The sequence below is a fragment of the Podarcis muralis genome, chromosome 6 (assembly GCF_964188315.1).
Source record: "Podarcis muralis chromosome 6, rPodMur119.hap1.1, whole genome shotgun sequence".
In the NCBI taxonomy this organism is placed as follows: Eukaryota; Metazoa; Chordata; class Lepidosauria; order Squamata; family Lacertidae; genus Podarcis; species Podarcis muralis.
Window position 1 is genome coordinate 30,263,623 of NC_135660.1, and position 27,688 is coordinate 30,291,310.

Genomic DNA, 27,688 nt, shown 5'->3' on the forward strand with positions numbered 1-27,688 from the left:
ATTAGCATGTCACTGCTATGTTAGACCAGGTTTTTGCAGCAGGAGAAAAACAGTGTAATGTCTATATTGGTGAATGACTTCACAGTGAATGCATCCCTGACCCAACTTCTTGGAACAGGGAGTTGCACCTGAGGTATTATTATTAACATGATTTTACTCAGCTTGACAAGAACCCAAAGTCCTCTGTCTATCCGAAAGCATTTCAAAACTGCTTAAAAACTTAAAATCCCTAAGTTATATATAAAAATACAATATAAAAATGACAGAACTGTATCATAAAACAGAGACACAACATGAAAACTAGAAAAATAATATTATGAAAACAAGACTTTTGTGATAACAGGGTCCATTCTTATGAGTCAGGGGAAATCTGAGCAAAAATATGTGTCTTTAGAAGGCATCTGAAGCAACTGGTGTACAATATTTCACATATGCCAAAGGGAAGAGCATTCTGGGGGTTTTGTCCTTCGATATACTGTGGGGTACAGTGCTATGAGTAACATTTTCCCAGATGATCTAAGTGATCCTGCAGTTCTATACAGGGGCAGGCAGTCTTTGAGGTAGCTTGGTCCCAAACTTCTTTCATTGCACTGAGGACTGTTAGTATTACAACACCTTGATTACACTGTGCAATTATCAAATATACTGCTATGCCAATTGGGAACAGGATGTCTGAGAATAGACCAGACATTAAATGTTAGCAGTCAGATTGTGAATGTGGTAACAAGACAACAGCTTAAGGAGCGCTTGCCTAGGGATGCTTCAGAAACAAGCTGGCTGGTGGTTATTGCTAAGGTTATTTGTTATCCCAGGATAATCTCCATCTAAAGTTCAGCAGCACTGACTCATCGCTGTTGTCTTCTGCTAGCTCAAGCAGATGTTAATTTCTCCCAGTCCATGGGCAGCTGTTTGGCTCCTTATCTCAAGCTGTATAAATACTGCTTGCATTCTCTTGGCTCTCACACAGGTGTTCTGCGCAACAAGGATGAATGGAACTCTCTCACACACTCAATTTATTTCCAATATTTACCAGGTTCCCTGTGAATAGAATCACAAGTGAGTGTCAAGTGTAGCCAAGCAGGTGAGGCTCAGGCAGAATGTTCCACAAACCCAAGGATGGGGAATCTGTGGCCCTACAGATACTTTTGGTCTTTCACTCCCATCATTCACAATTAGGTCTGGGTGAATCTATCAGTTTTGTTCTTTCTCATTTCCCCAATCTTTAGTTCAGTTGGCCACATTTACAAATCAGTTTGCGATGTTAAGTCGTCGTGAAAATTCACGGACATTTCAGTGCAAGTTGCTCCATCTTTTGTGTGCCATTTTGCCCAAGGGACACATTCTTCCAAAGCAATTTCCCCAATTTTCATCAATATATGCATTGTTAAGCACACTTTAGCCTTGTTGGCATCCATCTGTCTCGAAAGACAATGGAGTGCACCTCTGGGAGGAGGTGAAATCAAACAGCTGGAGAAACACTGGTATCCGGTAACCGTTGTCTGCTGCGTTGTTTCTCCTGCAAGTCTGGGTAGTGTGTGGAGGTCCTGGGCTGCCCAGATGATGACCCTCTTCTCAGCCTTGCTGACGTGGTCCAAAGGAAAGCAGAGGAAGAGATTTGGCACCAGCTTGGCTGCAGTAGTTGATGGAAAGAGGCATACAAGACGCCAACCAACCATTTTAGGGACTCCACTTGGGATTTGTGTAGGGTTTACTCCTTAGCCTTTTCTTCTCCTGCATTGCAAAATGGATTTTTCTCTCCTTTTTTCTGTTAAAACAAAGCTTATTTTATTTTGATAGGCACATAGCATTGGGTAAGGGAAAAAGAAGAAACAAAAAGCAAGAACAGCAAAGCAACCAAAGAAAAGAACTGCATGAGCATGTTAAAAAGGTAAAGAACCCCTGACAGTTAAGTACAGTAGTGAACGATCAGGGGTTGCGGCGCTCATCTTGCTTTACTGGCCAAGGGAGCTGACGTTTGTCTGCAAACTGTTTTTCCGGGTCATGTGGCCAGTATGATTAGGCTGCTTCAGGCGAAGCCAGAGCCGTGCACGGAAATGCCGTTTACCTTCCTGCCAGAGCGGTACCTATTTATCTACTTGCACTTGGACGTGCTTTCAAACTGCTAGGTTGGCAGGAGCTGGGACCAAGCAATGGGAGCTCACCCCGTTGCAGAGATTCGAACCACCGATCTTCGGATCAGCAAGACTTACACTCAGTGGTTTAGACCACAGAGCCACCCACGTCCCTTATGAGTATGTTAAGCATACATAAAAGTGATAATGCAATACGTACAGGGTTTGCAATAATGGATAGGAGCACAAAGTGAGTGGAGAATGAAAGCATTTGCCAAAATGCATAGAGAAAAGGTAAGTAGCCTGGGTAAAAGTCAGAGGTGTTTCCAGAGCAACTTATACTTAGCAGGGACCAGTTGTTCATGTATGTCATGAAAGCCCACCAGACAGCTGCATAATCCTCTGGTTTCATTGCACTCTGCAATACTGTGAGATGGTGGGTCATCAGCTGTGGGGCAAAGCCTGGAGTCAGGGAAGATCAAGAAGGAAACCTTAAGTCAGGACCACAGGAAGGGATTGTCTTAAGGATGCGGAGAATTGTCATTGTGGTTGCATATACACCCTACAGTTTTGGCACATTGCTTCCCACAAATAATCTATCCCACACATAGCTACAGTTCCCAGGATTCGGGGGGGGGGGTCATGCGCTTTAAGTGTCCTTTACATGTGTTTTAAATTCACAAGGTGTATGCAGCCTGTGTTGCTTTTTTTAATGGGATTCTTTCTTGCCAAAAAAATTCTGCAAAGTTGTCCTTTTTTGGGGAGGGGTTTGTTTGTTTTTTTGAGAGAAAAGGAAAGGAAAGTCCCAGAAATTTTCTCAAGGGAAAAAATATTCTGAGAAATTTTCTGGCTCAGTTCTATTTATAACATCTTTGAAATGATCCTTTTTGTCATAGCAGAGGTTGCTCCTGTGGAGAAGAATAATTTTTTGAGTCCTGTGTTCCTCACCACCATGACATTCTAAACATCTCAAAAACATTAGCCAAGCTAGGCAGACACAGTCGCTGCATGGATTCAGTTCAATATCAGGCCATCCCTTTTACTCCCAGACTCTTCTTCCTGTGACCATGGCAACAATAGCCACATAATAACCTTAGATGTCAGATGGGTGTTTGTGAGAGTTTTCCTCCTTTGATCAGACAAGATTTCAGTTTTAGCCGCATGGTCACGTGCAAGCTGGTTCGAAAGCAGTGCTGTCTGAGTTATAAGCATCTCAACCCAAATAGCAAGGGTGAGATGGATATTTTAAGTGAGGGGGGTACAAGTCACCATTCAGGCAATTTCTGCTTAAAACTGGTCTGTAGCATGAATGCTGGGATATATCCCAATCACCAGGGCTGGCCCGAGATGTTTTGCTGCCTGGCAATGCCCTCACCCCACGATGATGCCCCCAGATCTGGGTCTCCATCCCTTCCTGCCTCTGCTGTCATTCACGCAATGCTGCCAGCCTCAGCGCCCCAATTGTACCTTCATCTGACCTGTACTGCCACCGCAAGGCTACAGAGGCAGCAAGGGCAATGGGACTGGGTTGGCAATGTGGGTCGTGCCCTGGTGAGACTGGTTTCAGTGCAGTGGTGGGGAGGGGAGGGAGGGCTTGAGGAGGGATCAGGGAGAAGGGCAGATCCACTGCCTGAAGCAAATGGCTTCACATCGCCTGATGGACAGGCCACTCCGGCCAGTCACTGATCTTAGGATGTTGCTTTAGTAGCAGCACTTCAGGACCGCAATATTATTTTCCTACTTCTTCATATGGCAACGACAAAACACACACACTAGCATTTATCTCCATTTCATGCCAGAAGCATCGCTCCTTTCTGTAATGGTTTAGCATCACTTACTGTTCAGCGAAGGACTGCTACAAAGAAGGAGGAGAACTTTTAATTTCAGGGTTCATCTCTGAGCAGGAAGGTTCAACAGGTGCGGGTGCAGAGGGGTGGAGAAGGAGTTTCATCTCACTATATTAAGATCTGCCTGCGCTCAGTTGCATATTTTACCACATTTTTGTTGTTGTTGTTGCCATTTAACATTTACTGCTATTTTCACCATCAAAGCACAAACAGCTCGACATATTAACACAATTTTTATGAGTCCCCCGCTCAGGAGTGCTCTGCCTGCAGCCATCAAAAGATGAATACAATTTGTCTCTCTTAAAGGAAGTTTTGCTTTCAGCATTTGTTGTGTCTTAAAGAGCTTGCCTGCTCCTTGATACCTCCCACCTTCCCCTTTCCTCTGCAAGCGCTGTGAGCGATAATTCATTTAGGAAACCGTATCGGCGGGTTGCATTCAGTTTACCATGCAGGTGATTTACTGCAGATTGCTCAGCTGTGCTCAGGAAAAGAACTGAATGAAAAACTGAGCAGGGTTTCCAGAGAAGGCTACCAGTTCATGTCGGTTTCACTTACAACAAATCTGGGTAGCTGGTATGTAGTGGAGTTTAGACTGAAGAAGAAAATAAGGGTGGGGCTGATGCCAGGTTTGGGGGGGCTCCTTAACACCACCCTAGTGGATCCCCCACATTGCTCAACACTACTCCTCTACCCTACCCACTGTACTGCTCCCAGAACCATCCGGAGCCACTCCAAAAAGAGGGGTTGGAGCCCAGAGGCTTGGGCAGGGGGAGTAAAGATGGCAGTGACTGTTGTCGCTGGCCAGTCCAATAGCCAAACCAGTAGACAATGCTGCCTACTGACTTTGCAGCGTAGCGCCACAGTACTCCCAATGTAAACTTAAGAGGCACCAAGATACAGTGGTACCTTGGGTTACGTACGCTTCAGGTTACAGACTCCGTTAACCCAGAAATATTACCTCGGGTTAAGAACTTTGCTTCAGGATGAGAACAGAAATTGTGCCCCGGCAGCGCGGCAGCAGCAGGAGGCCCCATTAGCTAAAGTGGTGCCTCAGGTTAAGAACAGTTTCAGGTTAAGAACAGACCTCCAGAACGAATTAAGTACTTAACCCGAGGTGCCACTGTATAGTGTTTAGGCTATAGCATTTTTGCAGTTGAATACTTTTTCTGAGTTGCTGGGCAACCTTACAATGTGGAGGGTGGTGTGGTATAGTGGTTAGAAGGTTTCTCCCAGGACATCTTGGGAATAGTATTCATTTCATTGAGATTAGCTCAGGAATTTTTATTTTTACTTTTAAATTAGGTGTAAAGTTGAGCCAGTCCTTTCAAGCCAGTGGAACCTCCTTATCACATATGGGAAGCAATTGTAAAGTTGACGTAGGAGCGAACTGGCAATTTAAGTAAGAGTGAGGTAGTTCTGAGGGCTGAGGCAGACAAAGAGGTCACTCATGAAAGGTGAGAGAATGGTATATTGCCATCCTATGCAGGTTTACTCCAATGCAAATCTCTCAGAATCGATTTATTCCTTTGCACAGGTTTATGCAAGTAATGATCACTTGTTTGCATGCATGCGTGTTTCAGAATCATCTCATAAACTGGAAATTAGGGGCAAGAAGATGAATCCTGCTAGTAGGCCAGCTCTTTACTTCCCTTACCCATCACCATGGACCAATTTTGAGGTCTGGGCAGCCCTGTACACCTGCCAAAGTTCAAAACCATTGATCAACTGTTACAGTGAGTTCCTTTGAAGTCCATTTGTAGGCACAGTTTGGATTCAAACTACAAAGGAAACATTCTTCGTCTGTGGTTTGCCTACTGTGGTTCTAAGTGCACATGCATGGAATTGGATTCCAGAGCTTCTTCTTTGGTTTATTTTAAAGTGTTTGGAATAAATGAACTAGACATTCATAGAAATTGGAGTAGCTAAGCTGTGACACTCCACATGTCATTGACTCCAACTCCCATCATCCCCAGCCAGCAGGGCCAATGGACAGGAGTGATAGGAGTGCTACTCTCAAGTGCTACCTCCTTTACTGCTGTATTGAATTTCACCTGCTGTGCCTGGACATGTTCATGACCCTGATAAACATGCTTTTTGTATTGTAACATTTTGAGCAAGAGAACTGGGTCTTCCTGTGTATTTATGAGTAAATCTATTCTTCTGGTCTTTCACCGTTGAAGTGATTTGTGAATTCAGTACCATTTCTGTGGGGTTAATATGAACATGGTTTCGTGTCGAATTTCACTTGCAAATTTAAACGATTTTCAGATGCTTTTAAAAGAAGAAGACGACTGGATTTAAAGCATGGTTACAGAGGGAAATAGCCTCCAGCTAAACTGTTAGCTAATTAAACCCTTTTACCTTATCTAGCAATTTAAACACAAAGCAACAGCACTAGAGTTATAAATAGAGCTCACTGAGATAGAAAATGAATTCATTTGCATAAAGGACCCAAGCAACTGATGAGATGTAATTGGCATCAGAATATGCAAAGGTTCATTAACACCATTGGTAAGTTCTGCAAATGTCAACAATTAAAACCTTTTGTAACAGAGCTGCTGATTCTATTCATTTTCTGCCCCGTAGGGTTGTCTTTATATAACCTTTTACGGAAATATGATTAACACACCACAAACATGCTTCCTGCATTTCTTTACCCTTTTGCTTGTGGAAGAATAATTAGTTAATCAAGTTGTCTTAAGTCAGGTCAAGATAACTTCTGACTTGCCAGGCTCAATTCAGCCCACCAGCGATGTTTTGAGGCTTGCCAGGTTCTTCGTCAAACTCCTCCAGTTTTTTCCCCAATCCCAGTCAACAAAAACAGAAGGCCTCAGTGGACTGAAATGGAGCTTGCTGAATCACAAGTGGTGGATCTTAGGTCAAGGTAGCAACCAGGTAGCAACAGCAGTAGCATTTTTACAAAAGGTTTCCATGAAAGAGAGTCTACCTAATTGCTGCTTTTTCCTTGCAATTCAGAACTTTAAACTCCTGAGCATTAAACTACAAAAATATTTCTGCTAGGCTGAGAGAGTGAGCAAGAGGAAGGCTCAGGAAAAGCTACAAACATTGCTAGTCCTATGCATCTGCTGAGATAAATAAATATGCTCTTCATTATGCTTCTCATGTCCTAAAAATAACAAGGGGAAATAAAATGTGTTTATCCTTTCTAAGCTACAATATGAAGTTTCCATTTCAATTCCTTATAGATGTACATATGTCATTCATATCGAATAGAGACTTCAATATGTGTTGTATGGAAACAGGTGCTATTATCACTGTATTTTTTTAAAAAAAAAATATTGCATGTCCTTCTAGGTGTATCTAAATGACATGTTGTTCAGATGCCTGATTATCGTCTTCCAAAGCAACTACTCTATTCTGAACTTAAAAATGGAAAGTGTAATGCTGGTGGTCAACAAAAGAGGTTTAAAGACTCTCAAGGCAAATCTTTAAAAATGTAGTATAAACACTGACAATTGGGAAACACTGGCCTGTGAGCACTCCAGTTGGAGAACAGCCTTTTCCAAAGGTGTCATGGACTTTGAAGATGCTCAAACTCAGGATGAAAGGGAGAAATCAGCTAAGAGGAAGGCACGTTTGGCAAACCCTCACCATGATCAACTTCCACCCGGAAACTTATGTCCCCACCGTGGAAGAATGTGCAGACACAGAATTGGCCTCCACAGTCGCTTAAGGACTCACTGTTAAGATCGTGTTCATGGAAGACAATCTGACTCTGCTATGAATGATTGCCAAAGAAGAAGATCTAAATGACAACCTAGAAGCAAACTATGTGTTACTCTGTCTGTCCTTTAAAAACACACACAACAGGCTTAAGCTAACCACTTTTATGTGAAGAAAAAACAGCCATGGGGTCTAGATCTGACCTGTGTTTCAGGGATGGAGAACCTGTAGTCCCCCAGATGTCACTGGACTCCAACTCCCATTGGCCCCACCAGCATGGCCAATCCGAAGGGATGGTGTATCATCAAGCAGTTGTAGTACCATAACATCTGGAGGACAGCAACTTCCCCATCCCTGCCCTAGACAAGCGCCTTCTCTCACTGCTTCCTAGGGAAACCAGGCCAAAAAAGCAGCAAACAAAACCCCAGTGTTGACTATGTGGCAAGGGTCCTTAGTTCATCTTCTCCTGGTACCAGAGGTGTCTGTCATACATAGTGTCTGTTCTTTGGTCATCCTTCAAGGCACTGTGAATCTTGCCACAGTGAACTGGAGAGGAAGCTCTGACACATGAAAAGTCCCCTGCGCACACACACATACACACACACCGGATACAATTCCCCCCCCCCCAATTTTTTTTATTGATTTTCCACAACATTTTTAAACAAATGAACAAACAAACAAACAAACAAACAAACATAAATCATAACCTTATTTAAACCAATCTTAGTAACATTGTTAAGTGACTTCCTCATATCCCCCAGTTGAATTTCAGTGTATATCATTTTAATGGTTTTCCAAAACCAATATTCTCATAAAATTATCTTAATCATGTAACATCTTTGTTTCTTTCCCATTCGGCATTTAAATGTATTAATTCATCACATTACATATTTAAATCCTAAGCCTATCTGGTATTTGCAAGCTTTTCCAATTAAGAAAGACACCGGATACAATTTGGGGGGGGGGCTCTAACACGCCCAAAGATCTCTAAATATACCAGCAGTGAGTCTAGCGGCATTCACAGGTCCACACACAGACAATCCCCAATATTTCAGTGGTATCTGCTCATACCGATGCAGGAGATGGAGCTTTGCTGAATGGATGTAGAGAGCGGTGACTCACTTCAGCCGATTAGCACAAAAGCAGTATCTTTCTCTCACTCTTCTTTCTGCAGGAAGAAGATAATTCTTGGGAAGAAAGGGAATAAAAGAACTGCGCACCGTCCTTTGTGAAAGCCATCCGTGGCTGTCATTTCATTTGACAACCTCTCTGGGGCGTTCAGAGGTCACGGCTAAATTTTCTCTGCAGTGCTGTGGTCCTGCGTAGTGCACTATCACCCCATGTATATAGCTATACACAGCCCCATTGGACTATTGCTTTGCTCTAAGATGTGAAGCTTAATGCCTTTCACTCCTTCTGCTTCTTGGGCGCTTGGAATGACCCTTCCATTATCCTTGGCACAACAGAAAGCCGCCATGAGAGCTATTTCTATATCCATTTCTCTATTTCCTTGACTCAATGGAATGGAATGGTTTCAGCACCATTTACTAGGGTGAGTGATACCAAGCTACCCCTGGCAGGTTCTTCCAAGATGGCAATTACACTCACTAGAAACACTCAATACCTCTTATTTTTAAGCTAATAACTCCAATTCTCCAGTCAAGACTTCAGAAATGAAAACCGAATTGCCTGCAGCCTTCCACTGGCTGCAATTACCCCCATCCCTCTTAAAAGGGCTTAAAAGGTTTGCATTTTCCCTGGCACCCTGTGTTGTGAGGTAAAATGGCTATAAACAAGATACAGAGGAGCCAGTGCTTAGTTATTATGGCTGGCTGGATCTATTTGGAGGTGTGGAGCAGGCAAAACTATTGAAGAACATCCTAAATGTGCCCAACAAACACTGCCTGTTGCTTATTTCTTATGAGAACAATGGCCATTATGATGGAGGGCATAAGTACAGGAGAGTCCAGCCCTCTGAGGGATTCTTCTAGCAATGGGGGAGAAGTTTGATTCAGTTTACATTTAAAGGCAGCTTTCCTTTGCAAAGCAAAACACAGCCACTTTTGAAATCCTCCTTGGAATTTCATAGTTCAATTCTCCAGCCAAGTATTGTGGAGAAAAATGCATATACAGTACTAGGGTAAAGTGTGCATAGAAATGCACTTATTAGTGAAAAATCACATGTAAAAAAGCATTATATTAAGGGGGAAATGCACGCAAAAATAAGTATATTGGGTGAAATTTGCACAAAAATGCTGATGAATTTTCATGAACGCTTAAAAAAGGAAAAGGAAAAAACCCTAATGTAGGCTGTGTGCACACTACTGCTGACTCTGTCTCCAGCATGCTCTTGACATTGGTGTTTGAAGCTGAGAACACATGATGTTTAACCACAATCCATTGGTATATTGTAGCTTCTTTAGAAATACTCCTTATTTGTGCAAGCATGGGTACAGAGATGACAAGCCTATAAAGAACTCTTGAAAACTCACATTTTTATTTTTTTTAGCTTCCTCCAATCATACTCAAGGGACGCGGGTGGCGTTGTGGGTAAAACCTCAGCGCCTAGGACTTGCCAATCGCATGGTCAGCAGTTCGAATCCCCGCGGCAGGGTGCGCTCCCGTCGTTCGGTCCCAGCACCTGCCAACCTAGCAGTTCGAAAGCACCTTCGGATGCAAGTAGATAAATAGGGACCGCTTACCAGCGGGAAGGTAAACGGCATTCCGTGTGCTGTGCTGGCTCGCCAGATGCAGCTTGTCACGCTGGCCACGTGACCCGGAAGTGTCTGCGGACAGCGCTGGCTCCCGGCCTATAGAGTGAGATGAGCGCACAACCCTAGAGTCTGGCAAGACTGGCCCGAACGGGCAGGGGTACCTTTACCTTTACCTTTAATCATACTCAAAATGCTGGTTCTGTTCCAAACCCAGCTGAGGAGAGTTATCCCATCAGTAGACAAGTTGTGCAAAACTGCTTTGAAGATGTCAGAGTCCAACAGACGTTATGTAATATTGGGAACAATGAATGCTTATGATGTAAAACAGGGGTGGCTAACTTTCTTCAGGGCAATACCTGTGTGGGTACCATGGCTATCCGTCTGAGGACCAAAATGTAAAAGTGGGAAATTTTAAAAACCCTGTGTAATGTTTTAAAAGTTAATCAAATGGTTCCGTCTCAGGCAAAAAAGTATGAGTAAGTAAGAACAAACATGCTATTCTGACAGAAGACAGGCTTAAATTGCCTGAGGAGGTCCAAGAATAATCAACTGGAGGTTGCACCAAACAATGCATTAATGAGGACAAGGACTATTCGTGACAGTGAGTGAACAAGTGATGCTATAATAGTAGATAGGGGCACTGAATAATCTGTAAGGCACAAATGAAGAAGGGCATGCCTGGACAACCTTAGTATAGGATTTAGAAGAAGAAAATCAGCCTACACAAAATAAGCATATTGCGTGTTGAGTTCCACAGTTCCACCCCCCAAATAATTACACACTTCACACTTAATTTTTGTTTAAGGTTTTTGGCATAAATTTTTGGCCACAACTTTATTAAAAATACAAAAAATTGTGAGTGGTTGCTTAGGCATTGGTTATGACTATCTGTCCTGGCCCTCAAGGACAGAGCTGGCCCTTCCGGACTCCACCGGAAGCCAGCGTGGAAAACACGTATTGGATGAGAAGGGAGACCGGGAAACAAGTCCTCACTTCTCACCCACATGTTCCGGTGGGGCTTGCACGGCCCAAGTCCGGCTCCACGGACAAGGACAAAAGAATGGCAAGCCCCTGGATTCCTTTAACGGAATTCCCTTTCCGCATCATTTGGAGGGGTAGGCACTTACCCCTCCAAGCACCAATTAACCAATGCCTAACCGCCAACCTTACAAGTTGTGACGATTTGCTACGCAGTAGGCAAAAACCAAATGGCACCAGCCAATCAGCCAGATGGCAAAATTCCTACTGTGCCCCCGCACCAAGGCGAACGACCCCATAACAGGCATAGCAAGGTCAAGCTATCCACTTAAATAAAAAAAACCCCTATTAAAGGGAGGGAGGGCGGGTGATCCAATGCAAAATGGCCAAGAGGACGTCCCTACGTCTGGCCCTTCTATTTAATAGCTTCTGACTCCTCCTCCAAATTGGTAACAATCAATATACCCCAGCAACCCAATTAACCCTAAAGGCCATGGTTGCAGATTAATTTGCCTAGTCATGGCAGGGTGGCCTGTTCCCCAACCGCAACACGTGCTCTCTGTTAAGGAGAACACGCTTTGCGTGTTGAGTTCCACAGTTCCACCCCCCAAATAATTACACACTTCACACTTAATTTTTGTTTAAGGTTTTTGGCATAAATTTTTGGCCACAACTTTATTAAAAATACAAAAAATTGTGAGTGGTTGCTTAGGCATTCGTTATGACTATCTGTCCTGGCCCTCAAGGACAGAGCTGGCCCTTCCGGACTCCACCGGAAGCCAGCGTGGGAAACACGTATTGGATGAGAAGGGAGACCGGGAAACAAGTCCTCACTTCTCACCCACATGTTCCGGTGGGGCTTGCACGGCCCAAGTCCGGCTCCACAGACAAGGACAAAAGAATGGCAAGCCCCTGGATTCCTTTAACGGAATTCCCTTTCCGCATCATTTGGAGGGGTAGGCACTTACCCCTCCAAGCACCAATTAACCAATGCCTAACCGCCATGGAGCCTCCAGCTCACCGCCAAACCACTCACAGCCCCAGCCAAGACCTCAGCTTGGCAGCCACCGCACCTAACCAAGCCTCATTCCCTGAAGCCGAAAGGTGCACACCATCATCTCGGAAAAAGGATGGCATCTTAAAAAGAATCGCGGGGTGAGAAATAACCTCTCCACCCAGCTCCTCAATCCTGCGCTTTGCAGCAAAATTGATGCGCTTCCTGGCCCTTTCAATGGCGACCGGGCAACGACTGCCCCTCCAAATGCATCTTTGCAAAAGCTGGGACCAAAATAACTTAGCTGAAGGCACCATTGCCCGCAATGTCCCCAGGTCCGTCCAAATTGCAGCACGCAGGGAAAAACAGTCCATTTCCACCAGGTCGTTTTCTCCCAGCTGTATTATAATAGCCGATGGCGGCCCCTCGCGAAGCAACTGGCTCCGGATCCGTGGCAGGAGCTCCGACCATCGCATACCTCGTCTGGAAAGCCAAGACAGCTGAACATGCGGAGGAAGGCCAAGACCTGGACCCACACCAACCTGACGTGCTGCGACACCGGCCCAATGGATGATGCTGTGCCCCACCATCCACACTCGGACAGGCGCCGGACCTGGCAACATAACCAAACAGAATAACGACATTAGCGAACATAGCCTCTGAAAGCATTCGATTTCCAACGGCCCAAATCCTTTATCCTGGCAGCTGACAATCCCCAGTGAGCTGCCATCGTGGCAGCCCCAATTCTAAATGAATGAGGGGCAAAATCCCTTGCTGCGCCACCACAAGCCAGTATTGCCTTACGCATTACTTTGGTGAATTGCTGTCTTGACAGTGGCAACCCATCCTCATGCCTGAGCAGAGGCCCATCCCCTCGGATGCGCACATCCAGGTACTTGCTCACATCTTTTACAGGGCAAGGGCCTGCAACCCCCGTAGCTGGGAGACGAATCAGAGCGCCCTTACCCCTCTGATCAGTCTTAGAATGCCGAACTGTGATCCTCAATTCGGTAGGGGATAACTGCACGTCTTGGAGGAAAAGACCCCAAGAACGACCATCCCTATGATCTTCCACGACCATTTCACCCACTCTTAAAGCACCAAAAAAGGCGATGGAGAAGGCAGCTGAGAATAGGCGAGCCTCATACTTCGACCAGCACACCACCCGCAGCTTTTTGCGCATATTGCTCAGCATGTCAAAAGATATGGGGTGCCTTTTTGCTGGGCGGGGAGGACAAAGCCTACCCCAACCTTCAAGGGCCTTGCGAACAATGTACTTAGCACAAGGATCTGTATCAAAAAATATTTTACAGAAGAATGCAATAGCAGCTGCTTGCATCTTAATTGTCTTAGCTGCCCGCCCCAAATGAAATAAGTGTGCCAGATATCTTAACACTTGCGAAGAAGTGGGTGGGGCCCCCCGCATCACGCTGGCAGACTGGCGCATAAATGTTAAAAAATCGTCCCAGACTTTTGTATAGGAACGCAAGGTGGAGGGGGAAACCGATGCCGCTACTCCCTGCAAAACTAATTGTTGCCAAGGTTCCAGAGATGATCCGGGAAATATTCCGGAAGTATCCGCGCCTCTGGAACCAGAAGTCTGAACCGCTCCATCTGAAAACGGGACAGAGCATCAGCGATTTCGTTAGAGACCCCCGGAATAAAACGTGCAGAAAAAACTATATTACAACGCAAACAATGCAATACAAAATCATGCAAAAGGGCCGACACCCGCGGGGAACGGGACGACAGCTTGGCCAGCACCGTCACCACCGCCTGATTGTCAGTCCAGAAGCAGACACGGCGGTTCCTGAACTCCTCGACCCACAAATGCACTGCCACTGCAATGGGAAAAAACTCGAGAAAAGTTAGGTCCCGCGTAATCTCACCTCCCCTCCACTCAGACGGCCAACGTTTAGCACACCATCGGCCCTTCCAATAAAGACCAAAGCCCAGGGAACCTGCAGCATCAGAATGAACCTGGAAGTCATTATGCAAATTCAACGTATCTTGCCATAATGACACTCCGTTGAATTCCTCTAGGAATTCCAACCACATGGACAGATCGGCCCTCACTTCACTAGAAAGGCGCACCCTATGATGTGGAGCCTTCAAGCCAGAAGTGAGTCGAGCTAAGCGAGAACAGAAAGGGCGCCCAGGGGCCACTACTCTGCAAGCGAAATTCAGGTGTCCCAACAGCGACTGGAGTCGCTTAAGAGACACTTTCTTCGAAGGGAGCAATTCCTCTATAATCTTTTTCAAAGCCACCAGCTTGTCAACCGGCAAGCTAGAGGTTTGAGCAACCGTATCCAGCAGGATACCCAGGTAAGTAAGCCGAGTGGAAGGACCCTCGGTCTTATCAGCAGCAAGCGGAACCCCGAGTTCCTGCGTGATATCAGCAAACGCCTGCAGTAGCAACAAGCAGTCGCCTGTACCATCAGCCCCGGCCAATAAAAAATCATCCAAATAATGAGTGATTCCGCCCCTTCCTGTCTTATACTTAAGAGCCCATTCCAAAAAAGTGCTAAAAGATTCAAAAGCGGCACATGCAATTGAACATCCCATAGGCATAGCTTTGTCGAAATAATAGCTGCCCTCATACTTAAAACCCAGCAACCAAAAATCCTTTGGGTGAATTGGCAAAAGGCGAAAAGCCGATTCGATGTCGCACTTTGCCAATAAGGCAGCATGTCCGAATTTCCGAATCATCTTGATCGCCTGATCAAGAGAAGCGTACTTTACAGAACACAGCTCTGGAGGAATAACATCATTGACTGACGTACCCTTGGGATGTGACAAATTATGGATTAACCGAAATTCACCAGGGGCCTTTTTTGGCACAATACCCAATGGGGATATATGCAAATTATGAAAGGGGGGGTCGCTAAAAGGACCGGCCATGCGCTGCATGGTCACCTCTTTTTCTATCTTCTTGCGAGCAACCTGAGGTAGCTCGCGAACTGATTTCTGGTTAATAGGATTCCGTGCCACGGGAGACATGGCTACTGGAATCCGAAAACCAAACGAAAACCCATCACTCAAATAACGCGCAGCCTCCCTATTGGGATAGAATTGCAGCCAGCTTTGCAGGACTGGCAGCCGAACGGGCGTACAAGCCAGGGAAGTTAACACCTTATTTTCCTGTCCCCGGGGTTGAAGCAGAGGGGGTTGCTTTGGGGGTTTGCTGAGAACCCCCTTTCCCTCCGCGAAAGGGCCGCCTGCCAGAATAACAAGAAGAAGCAGGGTGCAAACCGTTGCACCTATCACACATGTGAGCAAATTTGCACCCCTGGTGCTGGCAAGAACCCTTATTAAAATCCCAACATGTTAGGCGACGTGCTGTTTTAAAGGTCCCTGGCCTCATTTTCTGCTGTTCTGGCACCTTTTTATCAATGAGCGGAGCCACATAAGTGGTCCACACATCAAGATCTTTACGATCCCATCGGGCCGAGGGAATCTTAGCCGCCCTACGCCTGAAATTCTCATCATATTTGATCGCAGCTTTTTCACCCGCTTTAGTGAAAGCAGAGCGAACAATGGATAAGTAAACTAGCAAATGAAGAGATCTCCGCGGATACGCCGCCATGACCACTCCAGCAAAGACCTGGAAACAATCGAGCCAACGTTCGAAAGTCTTGTCTGCACTGGGCACACCAGTGCGCCTCCTTGAAGAGCTCACCCTCTCCTGGTCCTCCGAAGGAGGGGCCAGCTTAAAAATCTCAACGTAACGGCCATTCAAAATCCTAGCTCGCAACTTAGTTGACAGATGTGAACCTGGGATGACGTCCCTGGCGGAATTGGTAGAAACCTTAACGTCGGGGACCAAAACGCCGTCCTTACATTCCTGTACTGCCCCATACCTAGCCCGATGCGTGTTGGCCCGACGTTGCCAAGCCCACCTCGGAAGCCCCGAGGCCGCTTCGCCAAAGCCCCAGTAAAGCTCGATAGAACTATCTGCCTCACCGTCAGAACTAGAGGAAGACGTACCGGTATAAGAGGACGACGAGTCGTCCCTCCTCCGTTTTGCGTGCCTCCGCGAAGATCTCCTGCGGCGACGATTTCCACCTGATGACCTCCTGGATGGCACTGGCAAGCTATCTTCAATAGAGGACCCGGAGTCAGGGTCCTGGCGTGAAGAACTTGGGGCTGCATAGGAAGAAGACGAATCGCCTCTCCTCTGCTTGGCACGCTTCATTGAAGACCGACTGGAACGACGTTTACCGCCCGAGTACTCCCTGGCAGGAACTGGTCGACTGCCACCGATGGAAGACTCAGAATCAGGGCTCAGCTGTGATGTACCTGGAGCTGAATGAGGAGAAACAACAAGTGAGGTACCCGAAACCGAAGCCACCTCATCCGCAGGCTGAGTGAGCACAGCACGGCGGGTGGAAGCTGCTACAGGGGTTTTCCCCCTTGCGGCCCTCCCAGAGGAACGGCGTGGCCCCCGAGAACGGCCGCGAGTAGCAGGTAAGCAATGAGGCTGGGTTAATTGGGAATCCACTCCCACGCCCCCAGCCGATAACCCTTCTCTTTCATTCTCGCTAGAAGCAGATGAAGCCGGTGATGATGACCCCACTGGATGCGGCGGCCTTGCAGACGTGGAAGGCCAACTGGAGCATTGCTGAAGAAAGCCATCCATATCCGCTGCAAAGCGAGATAGGGCTTCTGGATCACCGGCCATGGATGCCACCAAAGATTGTACCCGACCCACTGGCTGCCTTGGAGCAGATGTGCGAAGCGCCTGTGATGGGCCTCTGATCGGCCGTTTTGCAGATGTGGCAAGGCGGGCTGAAGCATCCTTTGGTGTTGAAACTTTCTTTGGAGCCATACCTGCTAACTTAAGAGAAGGAAATTCCAAAAAAGGAAAACAAAACTTTCAGTTGATAATCAATAATGGCTATCCCTTAATGGGAATTAACTGCTGCAAGCAAATGCTATTAAAGAAAGTGTAATTAGGAATGTGGTAAATTCAAAATAAGTACCTACTTATTTAAAGATCGGAGCGCACCCCCTGACCACCAGCAATGGGCCTTGCCAGTTCCAGATTAAAACTTAGGGGGTGCAGTACCGAACCAAGCCACCAGGTGGACCTATACCGACCAAAGTACAATAGGCTGCAATGCACAGGCCCACCAGAAGATGGCACTAGGTGGCCTCAGTAATCAAACCTGCAAGCATGCAGTACCGGGATGTGCCACTGGGGGAGCACAACGCAAGCTAGAGGCAAACAAGCAACAGAAAATGGCGGCAACAGTGAGTCCGGAGAGAACTCCCAACCTGGATTATAGGCCGCACCTAGGCCGCGGACCGATGCGGGCCTCCACGCACCAGCGCCCCTTTACCGGGCAGCCCCACCACGCCGCCGAGGCTCCACAGGGCCGGCCAAGGCCCGCGCACTCCGCGCCGCCACCAGCCGCGTCCCCCCGGCCCCTGAGGCCCAGGAAAGACGGGAGCGCGGCAGCGCCTCCGAGGCTGGGCCGCGACGCTCCCTATCCACCCGACCCCCGGTAAGCCAGCGAGGGCGCGCACGGGGACGGAAAATAGGCGGTCGTACAGGCCGCGCTCCTAGGCTATGGAGCCGCGACCTCTTAAGTGGGGGGGGGTGGAGCGCCCGCGGCCCAAGAAGAGCCGCGGCGTTAGTGCTGCGCCCGAAAAACAGGCCTCCGATCCTGGATGACTGGGCCCTATGCCCACCAGGCAGGCCCGATCCGGGCTGGCAGGGGTAGAAGGGGGGGTGGGGGGGTTAAACGAACGCGCTCCGCCGCCGCGAAGCCGCGCTCACAACCGGGCGCTCCGGCGGCCTTGAAGGCAGCCGCAACCCCTCCAACAGGCCGCCCAGGCCGGGGGGGGGGTCCCCCACCCACCGCCCTCCAAATCCCAAAGGGCTTGTAGTATAAAATTAAAGGGGAGAGATAACCAAGTGATTAAAATAAAAGGAAAACCAGGCGAATAAAGAGGGAGGGAGCGAAGGAGAGAAGGGAGAAAAGAAGAGAGATAAGGAAGCAGAAAGTGGGTAATAAAATTAAAGCAATACAGGGGCTAAGGGCAATTAGTCTCAATACAACCGTCTCAAGCTGCTCCTTGATCCAATGCAAAATGGCCAAGAGGACGTCCCTACGTCTGGCCCTTCTATTTAATAGCTTCTGACTCCTCCTCCAAATTGGTAACAATCAATATACCCCAGCAACCCAATTAACCCTAAAGGCCATGGTTGCAGATTAATTTGCCTAGTCATGGCAGGGTGGCCTGTTCCCCAACCGCAACACGTGCTCTCTGTTAAGGAGAACACGCTTTGTCACAGTTTTCTTATTTTCTTACAAATAATGGGATTGTATGCAACAGCAGTCATCCTCAGAGCAGATCCATTGAAATTAATGAACGCGACTAACTTGGGACCATGATTTCAATAGGTCTACACTGATGATGACTAATGTTGGATACAGACCATGGTTTTGAAAGTTTCTGGCATCTAGGCCCTGGTGAACAAGCAAACAGCAAAACAGTCTGTGCCCCTCGTTCTAACTCTCAGGCCTGCTCTGGGCTCTGAGCTCATCAATACTGGACTTTCTGATTTCAAAACATTGCATCCCTCTTGAGGAATAAGAGAAATGAATATTCAAGAAGTCAAGGTCAGTTCCAAGAAAGCAGTCCAAGCAGGCAGCGGGGAAGCATTGGGAACAGGCTGGCAGGGAGAGGCCTGGCAAAGCCGTGGAGCTAGAAAGCAACATTTAAGGACCAGGGGAGAGACTGAATTTGCAATTTGTAAGAGGCAATGGAGCCCTGTGCAGACATTCTAATGCACATGTCCTCTATCTGTGTTCAGTGAAGTCATAAATACACACTGCTAGATAACTCTTTTGTTCAATTGCATAAATGTGTTTCTCACCAGAGTTATTTGTAGTGGGTTCACGTTGACTCCTGCCTGCTTATGTACAGTGGTGCCTCGCAAGACGAAAAGAATCCGTTCCACGATTCTTTTCGTCTAGCGGTTTTTTCGTCTTGCGAAGCAACCCTATTAGAGGCTTAGCGGCTTAGCGCTATTAGCGATTTAGCGCTATTAGCGGCTTAGCGGGCTTAGCGGCTAAGCTGTTAAAAGCCTATTAACGGCTTAGCGGCTTTGAAAAAGGGGGGGGAGCAAAAAAAAATATGGCGAGACTCGCAAGACGTTTTCGTCTTGCGAAGCAAGCCCATAGGGAAATTCGTCTTGCGAAGCACCTCCGCGACGGAAAACCCTTTCGTCTTGCGGGTTTTTCGTCTTGCGAGGCGTTCGTCTTGCGGGGCACCACTGTATGTTGATTTCACCACATTGTGACTTCACATCCTGCTGCCTGTTGGATTTGCCCTTCACAAGGCAATGCTTCATCATATGTCCTCTTCCCTATGGATGAGCAGCACAATGCTATCATCTGTTTCCTTACTGATGAATACAGTCTTACAGTTCCATTCCTTACAGGCTGTGCCCCCCCCCCCCTTCTCCCATACCCAAATGCACATCTATCTATTAGATTGGGAGAAAAGCTGGTCTGTTATTCCTGTCCCTCCATCATCACCACCACCACTGAAACCATTATTTGGAGTTATATCCTCTTTATCCGCTGTGGGTCACGGTTTGTGGGAGGGTCATATTAAGCATGCTTTTTGATCATGCAAAATAGGCCTAGACGCTCTGAGTGATCTGAAGGAGGGGAGAGATGTGTTTTAAAAGCAACGAGGCAGAAAGGGTTTCTTGGGAGAGAGAGAGAGAGAGAGAGAGAGAGAGAGAGAGAGAGAGAGAGAGAGAGAGAGAGATGGAAATGAAATCCGAAGGGATTTTTAAGAGAGAGAGAGAGAGAGAGCGCAGTTCAGCATTACAATACAAACATCTCACATGGCTTTCATCTTCACTTGAACTTGGTGCTCAAATAAGCATCACATCATGAAGAGTTTGCCTTGTTCCACTTGGAGCTTTTCTGCTTATCTCCTTTAGGCAATTTGACGTTCATCCTTGCAATATACAAACAGCTTTTTGCATTTGTTTGTGAAACAAAGACAAGGGATTCTTCCTTCAGGTGAGTGCTTTATCAAACAGATAAAGACACACAACCTATATCTATGGGGGGGGGGGAGAGACTCTAAGTTAATTTGGCAATCACTTCTGCAAAGAGAGCACATGCATGCCTGCCTTCTAATGGATGGACACAGATGAATCCAGACTAGTGAGCTAGAAGACATTTCATCTGGGGCTCGCCTAGGGACTTTGCAGAGCCCTTGGGCCAATGTCACAAGCTTCCCAGCCAAGTGAAAAGCTCCTGACATTAATGGAAGGATGGAAGCAGTGGTATTTTTCTAGAAACAGAGGTGCTTGAACTCACCACAAATACCTCCCTTGTTCTCTTATAATTGCAATAGCACCCATCTGAGAGGTGCTGGAACTGAGTTCCAGCTGAAAAAAAAAGCCCTGGATGGAAGGACCTCTGAGTTTTGATTCTCCTAGTTTCTCATTTTTCCAATCTTAAATTCGTTTCTCCATATTCTGCAGCAATTTGTGATGTATTGTTTGTTTGTTTGTTTGTTTGTTTTATATTTTAAAAAAACCATGGCAGGGGTAGAACACTAAGATCTAACAGTCAGAGGCAGGGTTTGGAAGACGAACAGTTAGAACAGAAATGCAAAGCTCCTGTGAGCACATTCTGGGCCTAGGAATTTATTTTATGCAGCAGAATTGAACTGAGATCACAGTGCTTTCACACGGAAGTCCATTCCTGCCTAGCTTTCTTCATTGTAACAGCCTGATTTTAGTGAGAAAAGTTGTATTGCTGTTGCTTTTCTTAAACAACTGGGAGTCAGAAAACCTTGCCAACCCCCTGCAAATATTCTAGAGATTTACCATTCCTGTGGCTCTCTTGGGGCAGAGCTGCATCAATAGCTGCTTACCAGGGGGCGGGGGGAGGGAGATGGAGGGAATCTGGGCCAGTATCTAACCCCCTAACTTAATAAGAGAAGCTCTGATTCTCTGAGGCCAGAGATCTTACATGGCTTTCTAGCGAAGACAGTGGAAATCTTTGGATTCACAAACTTCCACCTTAAGTCAAAGTGATAAACACTGGGTACTTAGCAACCAGAATCACAGAAGCACTGGATGTTCTGTCTTGGTGGCATTGCTTGCCATTTAAATGTGAAAAATCACATCATTTGTTACATTTTAGGTCCAGAAACGGTTGAAAAATGCTTCTGAGATGAGGCAGACAGGTATGATCATATTTAAACATTTAAATATATCTGACCTGGTGTTGCTTGACATTTGTCTTCCATCACGATCCATGACTTGTTTCTTTCCCCCTATTAATATTGCCAGTTCTTAAAGGTTGGTTTGATTTGACTTTAGTTTTTAAGGAAGCTGAGTCCTGGAAGATTAAGAGATGGGGTTAGAGATACATAACAGTCGTCTGACATCAGAATAAGCCTAGAACTGCCACCAGCTTTAGCACATTAATATAAAATTTAAAAATATTTTGCTCTGATATGTGTTGCAAAATAAATCTAATATCTCACCACAAATTCAAAGTGGAGCTTCTCATACGAATGTTTATGAATACAGTGCTATGTTGCTTATTTATTTAATATGTTCATTTTGGGGTGGAATCCTTACAAGACAGTTTGCAATAATTAATAACATAATGCACAAAACAATGTAAACTGTAAAAATAGCCAGTAAGCTAGACTACAGGTGTTAGCCCCTAATGGTTCTATTTTCAGAATTTGGAGGGGAGGGAGGGAACTAGGGTATGTCATCAAAGTTAATTGGATTAATTCCAAAGAACAACAGCTAATAGCATTCTGATAGGTTACGAGGGCCTGCCCTCCCATTAGGCAGAGTGAAGCAACCGTCTCAGGTGTCAACTGCTCAGGAGCAGGAACAGCAGCTCTAGATCTTTCTCCTAAGTTCCCAGTCATTCCCTTCTGTTGCCAGATGGCCTTTTCAGGAGGCCCTAACCTGGCCTGGTGCCTCAGGAGTGGTAGGGGATGATATTGCATCACCAGTGTTGAAGTGAGATTCAACTGCCAGTTGAGTTGGCTTCTGGGAGTGGACACCCTCTTTGTCCTTTGCCTCAGGTGGTAAAATGTATTGGATTGACCCTGTAGGTTACACTTGGACAGCATTCCCAAGGTTTAAATAGCAATGATATATTCATTAAAAAAATGGGATTCTTATCATATGGGGTTCTATCTCCAAGCTCCTTGTGGGTTATTACCATGGTCTAGTAACAGTCTTTTTCAGCCAAACCTTCCTCAGTTGGTTGCTGTGAGATACATTTGGGGGGCTGTCGCGAGTTCCTTGGATGAGATATCAAATGAACGGAAGAGATGAACAGAGATGGGGCTGCATTCAGAATGAGTGCAGCAGATTAACATTGGCTCAATTGCCCTACATGGAAATATCTTTACTGCATCGCATCCTTTCTGCATTGTTCCTTGAACATGTGTGTGCACCAATTAGACCATATGTGTTTGGCATCTTGATTCTTTGATCCTTCAGGTATTAAGGAGGAATCATCTCAAGCAACCTGATCAGTCACCAACAGAGTAAAGCCTTTTGATTTCCTGACGTTGATGTCTGAGCTTTTAGCATGAAGAAGCTCTTGTCAGCCGCTTCCAGTATCATCTTCCATCCTGAGTTCTCCTGGGAAGGCCTGGAAGAGTCTTGTAACAAACAAACAGCTATGCATCATCACCACCAATTAACTATTATTTTGGCACTAAGTATATTTTGAAAACCAATTGTCTGAGACTGAGTTCTTATTTATTAGAGAAATTATTCACTCGTCCCACAGGATATGTTCTGCTTGCACTTTAGAGAGATTTATGGCTCTATAGTTTTCTTTCCCCCCATTTTAAGGAAGCATTTAAATATTTAAGAGATTCTGCTAATGTGTAAAATGACAATTAGACTTAATGACCAAGCAGCACATGTGATTGACGCCCCAGATATGATCTGCTGCATACAAGGAACTCATGTGCTTGCAGACCTCCCCTATTCATTTCAACAGAGGGGCAGATTTACATACACACTAATATTAAACAGGCACAAATGCAGTGCTTTTTTTCTAGGGGGATGCAGGGGGACGCATACCCCTAAACTGACAGTGAATTGTCAATTGCGTTGCTACCCCCGATGGCGGCCTCATTTCCTGTCACTGTGTTTCCTGAGTCTCAGACAGAAGCGAGCATTTAATGTGTAAAGTAGGAGTTGGAATCTAGCATGGTGATTGGTCAGTTTCATTGTTACCACCTCCGATGGCGGCTTCCTTTCCTTTCCTGGTATTTCCTGAGTCTCAGATGGAAGAGAGCATTTAATGTGTGAAGCAGTGTGGAACGTGGATGTGTGGTGTTTTACTGACGAAAGTTTGGCCTCATTGAGGGGCAGTATTTCAAGCAGAGGAACTGGGAAGATGTTAGTGCACACTAGTGCCAATGTGGAAGTTCCTTTGAGCTGTCAGCTGTGTAATATGAGGTAATGTGTGTTCTTTTGTCTGTTTACTGTATTTATTTCCCCTGATTTGAACTATAAAACGGTGATTTTCTTGAGTCAAAATGAGAGTACCCCTAGGCATTTTTTTAAAGAAAAAAGCACTGCACAAATGCAAATGGAATGGTTATAGGTTCATACAACTATGTGCCATGTTCAGAAAAGAAGAAGAAGCAGTTCTCTAACTTTTTTCAATAAGCCAAAGGAATCGGGACACAAAGCACTATGTAGTGGCGGAGGAAGAGGAGTGCGGGGGGAGCGCGATCCTGGTGGGGTGCCATTGCGGCTGTCTCACCAACCCATGCTGGACACCACACCCCCGCAGGACACACGCCACGTCCCCAGGACGTGCGGCAGCCCCGCCCCTGCCTGCTGTCCACCCCTGGGTGCTGGAGCATGAAGCTCCGCCACTGGCACTATGGAGCATATGGCTATCAGAATTAAGGTGTATTAAAGAAGACAGAGGGAACAGATATGTGTCATTTCATAGTTCCATCCGTGGATTGTGTAGACTGTTCACCAACTATCTGCAGTAATCAGCACTCGCTACTGCTACAATAGTGCGTGAGAGTCTTCAATCTTTTCCAGTGCAGTGGTACCTCAGGTTACATATGCTTCAGGTGACAGACGCTTCAGGTTACAGACTCCGCTAACCCAGCAATAGTACCTCAGGTTAAGAACTTTGCTTCAGGATGAGAACAGAAATCACGTGGCGGTGGCGAAGCGGCAGCTGGAGGCCCCATTAGCTAAAGTGGTACCTCAGGTTAAGAACAGTTTCAGGTTAAGAATGGACTTCCAGAATGAATTAAGTTCTTAACCCAAGGTACCACTGTAGTGCTCATGTGCCTGTAGATGTCCTCTTTTCTTCTCACAAACATTGGAAGTTGCCTTATACCACAACTACCACTGATTTGCCTAGCTTAGTATTGTCTACATTCATTGAATGCCACTAGCCAGGTTTACTTTCAGAAAGGGGTCTTAGCCACATGTGGAGATGCCAGGGATTGAACCAGGCAAGGGCTGAACCTAGGAACAAATATATTGGGGCCAAAATAAGTTACAATAAAAGGCAAAAAGCTTCTCCTTGCTTTTCTAAAGCTTCAGTTTCAATATCCCGGTTAAACCCTTTCAGCAATATACATTGAGCCATTCCCCATTTCAGTGTGAATTAAACCAATTATATTTAACACAGAATGTGCATTGTATGAAACAAATACATAAAATAATTGTAGGTTGCTTAGATAATTCTTTTAAAAAGGCAACCCATGAATAGAAAATGAAATGTTGGCAGTGGCTATCCTAGGAAAACTAGATATACTTAGGACAATATGAATGTCCACTTATTTTTTCTTCAGTAACTTGGAGATAAAAAATAGGTATCAATCCTTCTCAAGATGTGTCTGCACATGTGGAGCACACCTTCCTCTCAAAGAATCCTGGATGCTGTAGTTGGTTAAGGGATGCTAGGAAATGTAACTCTGCAAGGGGTCAACGACAGTGCCCAGAATTCTTTGCAGTGAGAATGTGCTTCAAAGGTGTAGAGCATATGCTGCCTCAGACATAGGAAGATTTGTGAACCGATTTAGATTATTGATATCAGGAAAAGTGCGGCAACAGAACTGATACAGCTTCAACAACAAAGAAAACACACTGTTGATTGAAAACTGCATTTGATTTTCATTTCAGTATGCTTGTGGCTTTGCAAAAGGCTGCATTTAGAGATAGCCTGAAACTCCAGGTTCCGCTTGCATGGTTGCCAAGTTTTTATTTAGCCAACAGAGTACATTTGTGAATCATTATTTTCAATCAGTTATGGTTTTGAAAGGAATATACAAAGGAAAGAGAAGTCCAAAGGCTGAAGTTGGCAAAAATAATAATCTAGATTTAATTATGGACATAAAATTCCAGCAGCATCAACATCACTAAACCTTTTAGCGAATGACTGAATTTGATTTGCCATACAAATTACAGCAACAAAATGGGAAAATCTATGATACTTCTGCTTCTTCAGGTGATAAGAATAATGAAAAATAAGGGCATTTTTTCATTAAAGTTTTGAATGAAAGCACCAGAAGTGTTTTGAAATATTCGCAGGCAAGTTAATTTACTGGTTTCTCTCCATTTCAGAATTTAATGAAATTATGATTGCCCCCTGCTGGATACATTGCAGAAGAAGATCCGTGTTAATTTGAGATTTAATAGTCTCAAAGTTTTGTTGCTCTTTTCAGATAAAATTATAAATTCTTACAGTGCAAACACTTGTGAGCAGAAGCCTATTTCATGTTGATGATTGTGATGGGTTAGCAAGAAATGGTTCGGGTCTGAGCTCGCACAGGCAAATGAACACTTTTTCTCTCTGTGTGCACAGAGATTTTGTTGAGAGTAATAATGTATGGCCCACAAATAAACTCCTGCTGCAGTTTGCTTGGGAGATATTGAATATTGCAGAGAGAAAAGAAGCAGCTGGCCCTATCATGCATGAGTTGGCCCTTTATGTCTAGACTGAGAAATTTTGAGGAAGCAGTTGAAAAAGCACCTAAAAACATACAGGTGCATTTTGGCAATACAGTGGTACCTCGGGTTACAGACGCTTCAGGTTACAGACTCCGCTAACCCAGAAATAGTAATAATAATAATAATAATAAATTTTATTTTATATCCCGCCCTCCCCAGCCGAAGCTGGGCTCAGGGCGGCTAACAACAATCAAATAACCAAATAGTTGAAAATCACACTTTGCTTCAGGATAAGAACAGAAATCGCGTGGTGGGAGCGGGAGGCCCCATTAGCTAAAGTAGTGCTTCAGGTTAAGAACAGTTTCAGGTTAAGAACAGACCTCCGGAACGAATTAAGTACTTAACCTTAGGTACCACTGTACAGCTCTCAGCTGAGCTTGTAACTGGAAGTTCTAGACACACCTTCCTCAACCTGGTGGCGTCCAAATTCCAGAGGTCAGAGAAGATGGGAGTTGTGGTTCAGCAATTTCCAGAAGGCCTCAAATTGAGGAAGGCTGTTCTGTACCATGGTCATCTGCTCTATGAGTAGAGAAACTGGTAGCTATTTCCTGAGAAAGGAATTAATGAGCCTAGTAATGCTTTTGGGGAGCAATAATATTACTCCGGCCCAGCAGGGCTTTATAAATGAGAGGGACACTGCTGCGTTCTTAGCTCTGCTGTGCATAGTGGACAGGGTAGAAGCTGGAGGGGTAGACAGATGTTTGCATCAAGCTGGAGCTGGCACAGGAATTCAGGCCTGGCAGGATCTGATACAGTCATACAATAGCATCAGGGATGGTTCCAATGGCTCCAACAGATCCATTCCAGGGCTTTCTGCTGGTTGCTGCCAGGAGGCCAGCAGCACCTCTGCTCACCTGTTCAACAGGTGGAAATAGGGATCTCTGTACCAGCAGGCAGATGATGGTGGAAGCCCACAGGGCTGGCAGAAAGACACCTCTGCCCATTCCAACCACCACCTGCCCAGAACAAAGAGCGTTTGGATTGCTCTGCCAGTATCTTGTGCTGGACAGTTCAGAACTTACCGGTAGTTATGGAACTATCCATAACTTACTATATGATGTTTTGTATGGAAATAATAATTTATGAATAATTTTCCAGTATTTAAGAAGAAAACAAAACACTTTGCTCTTCAGCAAAATGTCAAATTCCCCTAAAAGCCCAGCCCTCTGTCTCATAAAAATAGGGAATGACATCTAGTTCGCAGTTGTGACTGTTTCTAATACAGTTTATGCTTTCTGTCTGCAGACTTTGCACAAAGCTTTGACTGTATTTGCCATATGGCACTATGCCTTTTTTTAAAATAATTGTTTCTCAATACATCATTTTTTTCTATGTTACTATAGGGGACTCAGCAGTTCAGTGCTTTCTGAACTATAACA

The 27,688-nt window shown here is 45.5% G+C and overlaps 1 protein-coding gene across 1 annotated transcript; it reads right to left on the reverse strand.

The window, feature by feature from the left end:
* Nucleotides 1–12,041: 12,041 nt before the first annotated feature.
* Nucleotides 12,042–17,117, reverse strand: LOC144328089 (uncharacterized). The gene is made up of 2 exons (XM_077930862.1): nucleotides 16,277–17,117; nucleotides 12,042–12,902 (listed from the first exon to the last, which is right to left on the reverse strand). Exons 1-2 carry the CDS (start codon nucleotides 17,115–17,117, stop codon nucleotides 12,328–12,330), a joined length of 1,416 nt encoding a protein of 471 aa, XP_077786988.1. The 3' UTR covers nucleotides 12,042–12,327.
* Between the last annotated feature and the right edge of the window lie 10,571 nt (nucleotides 17,118–27,688).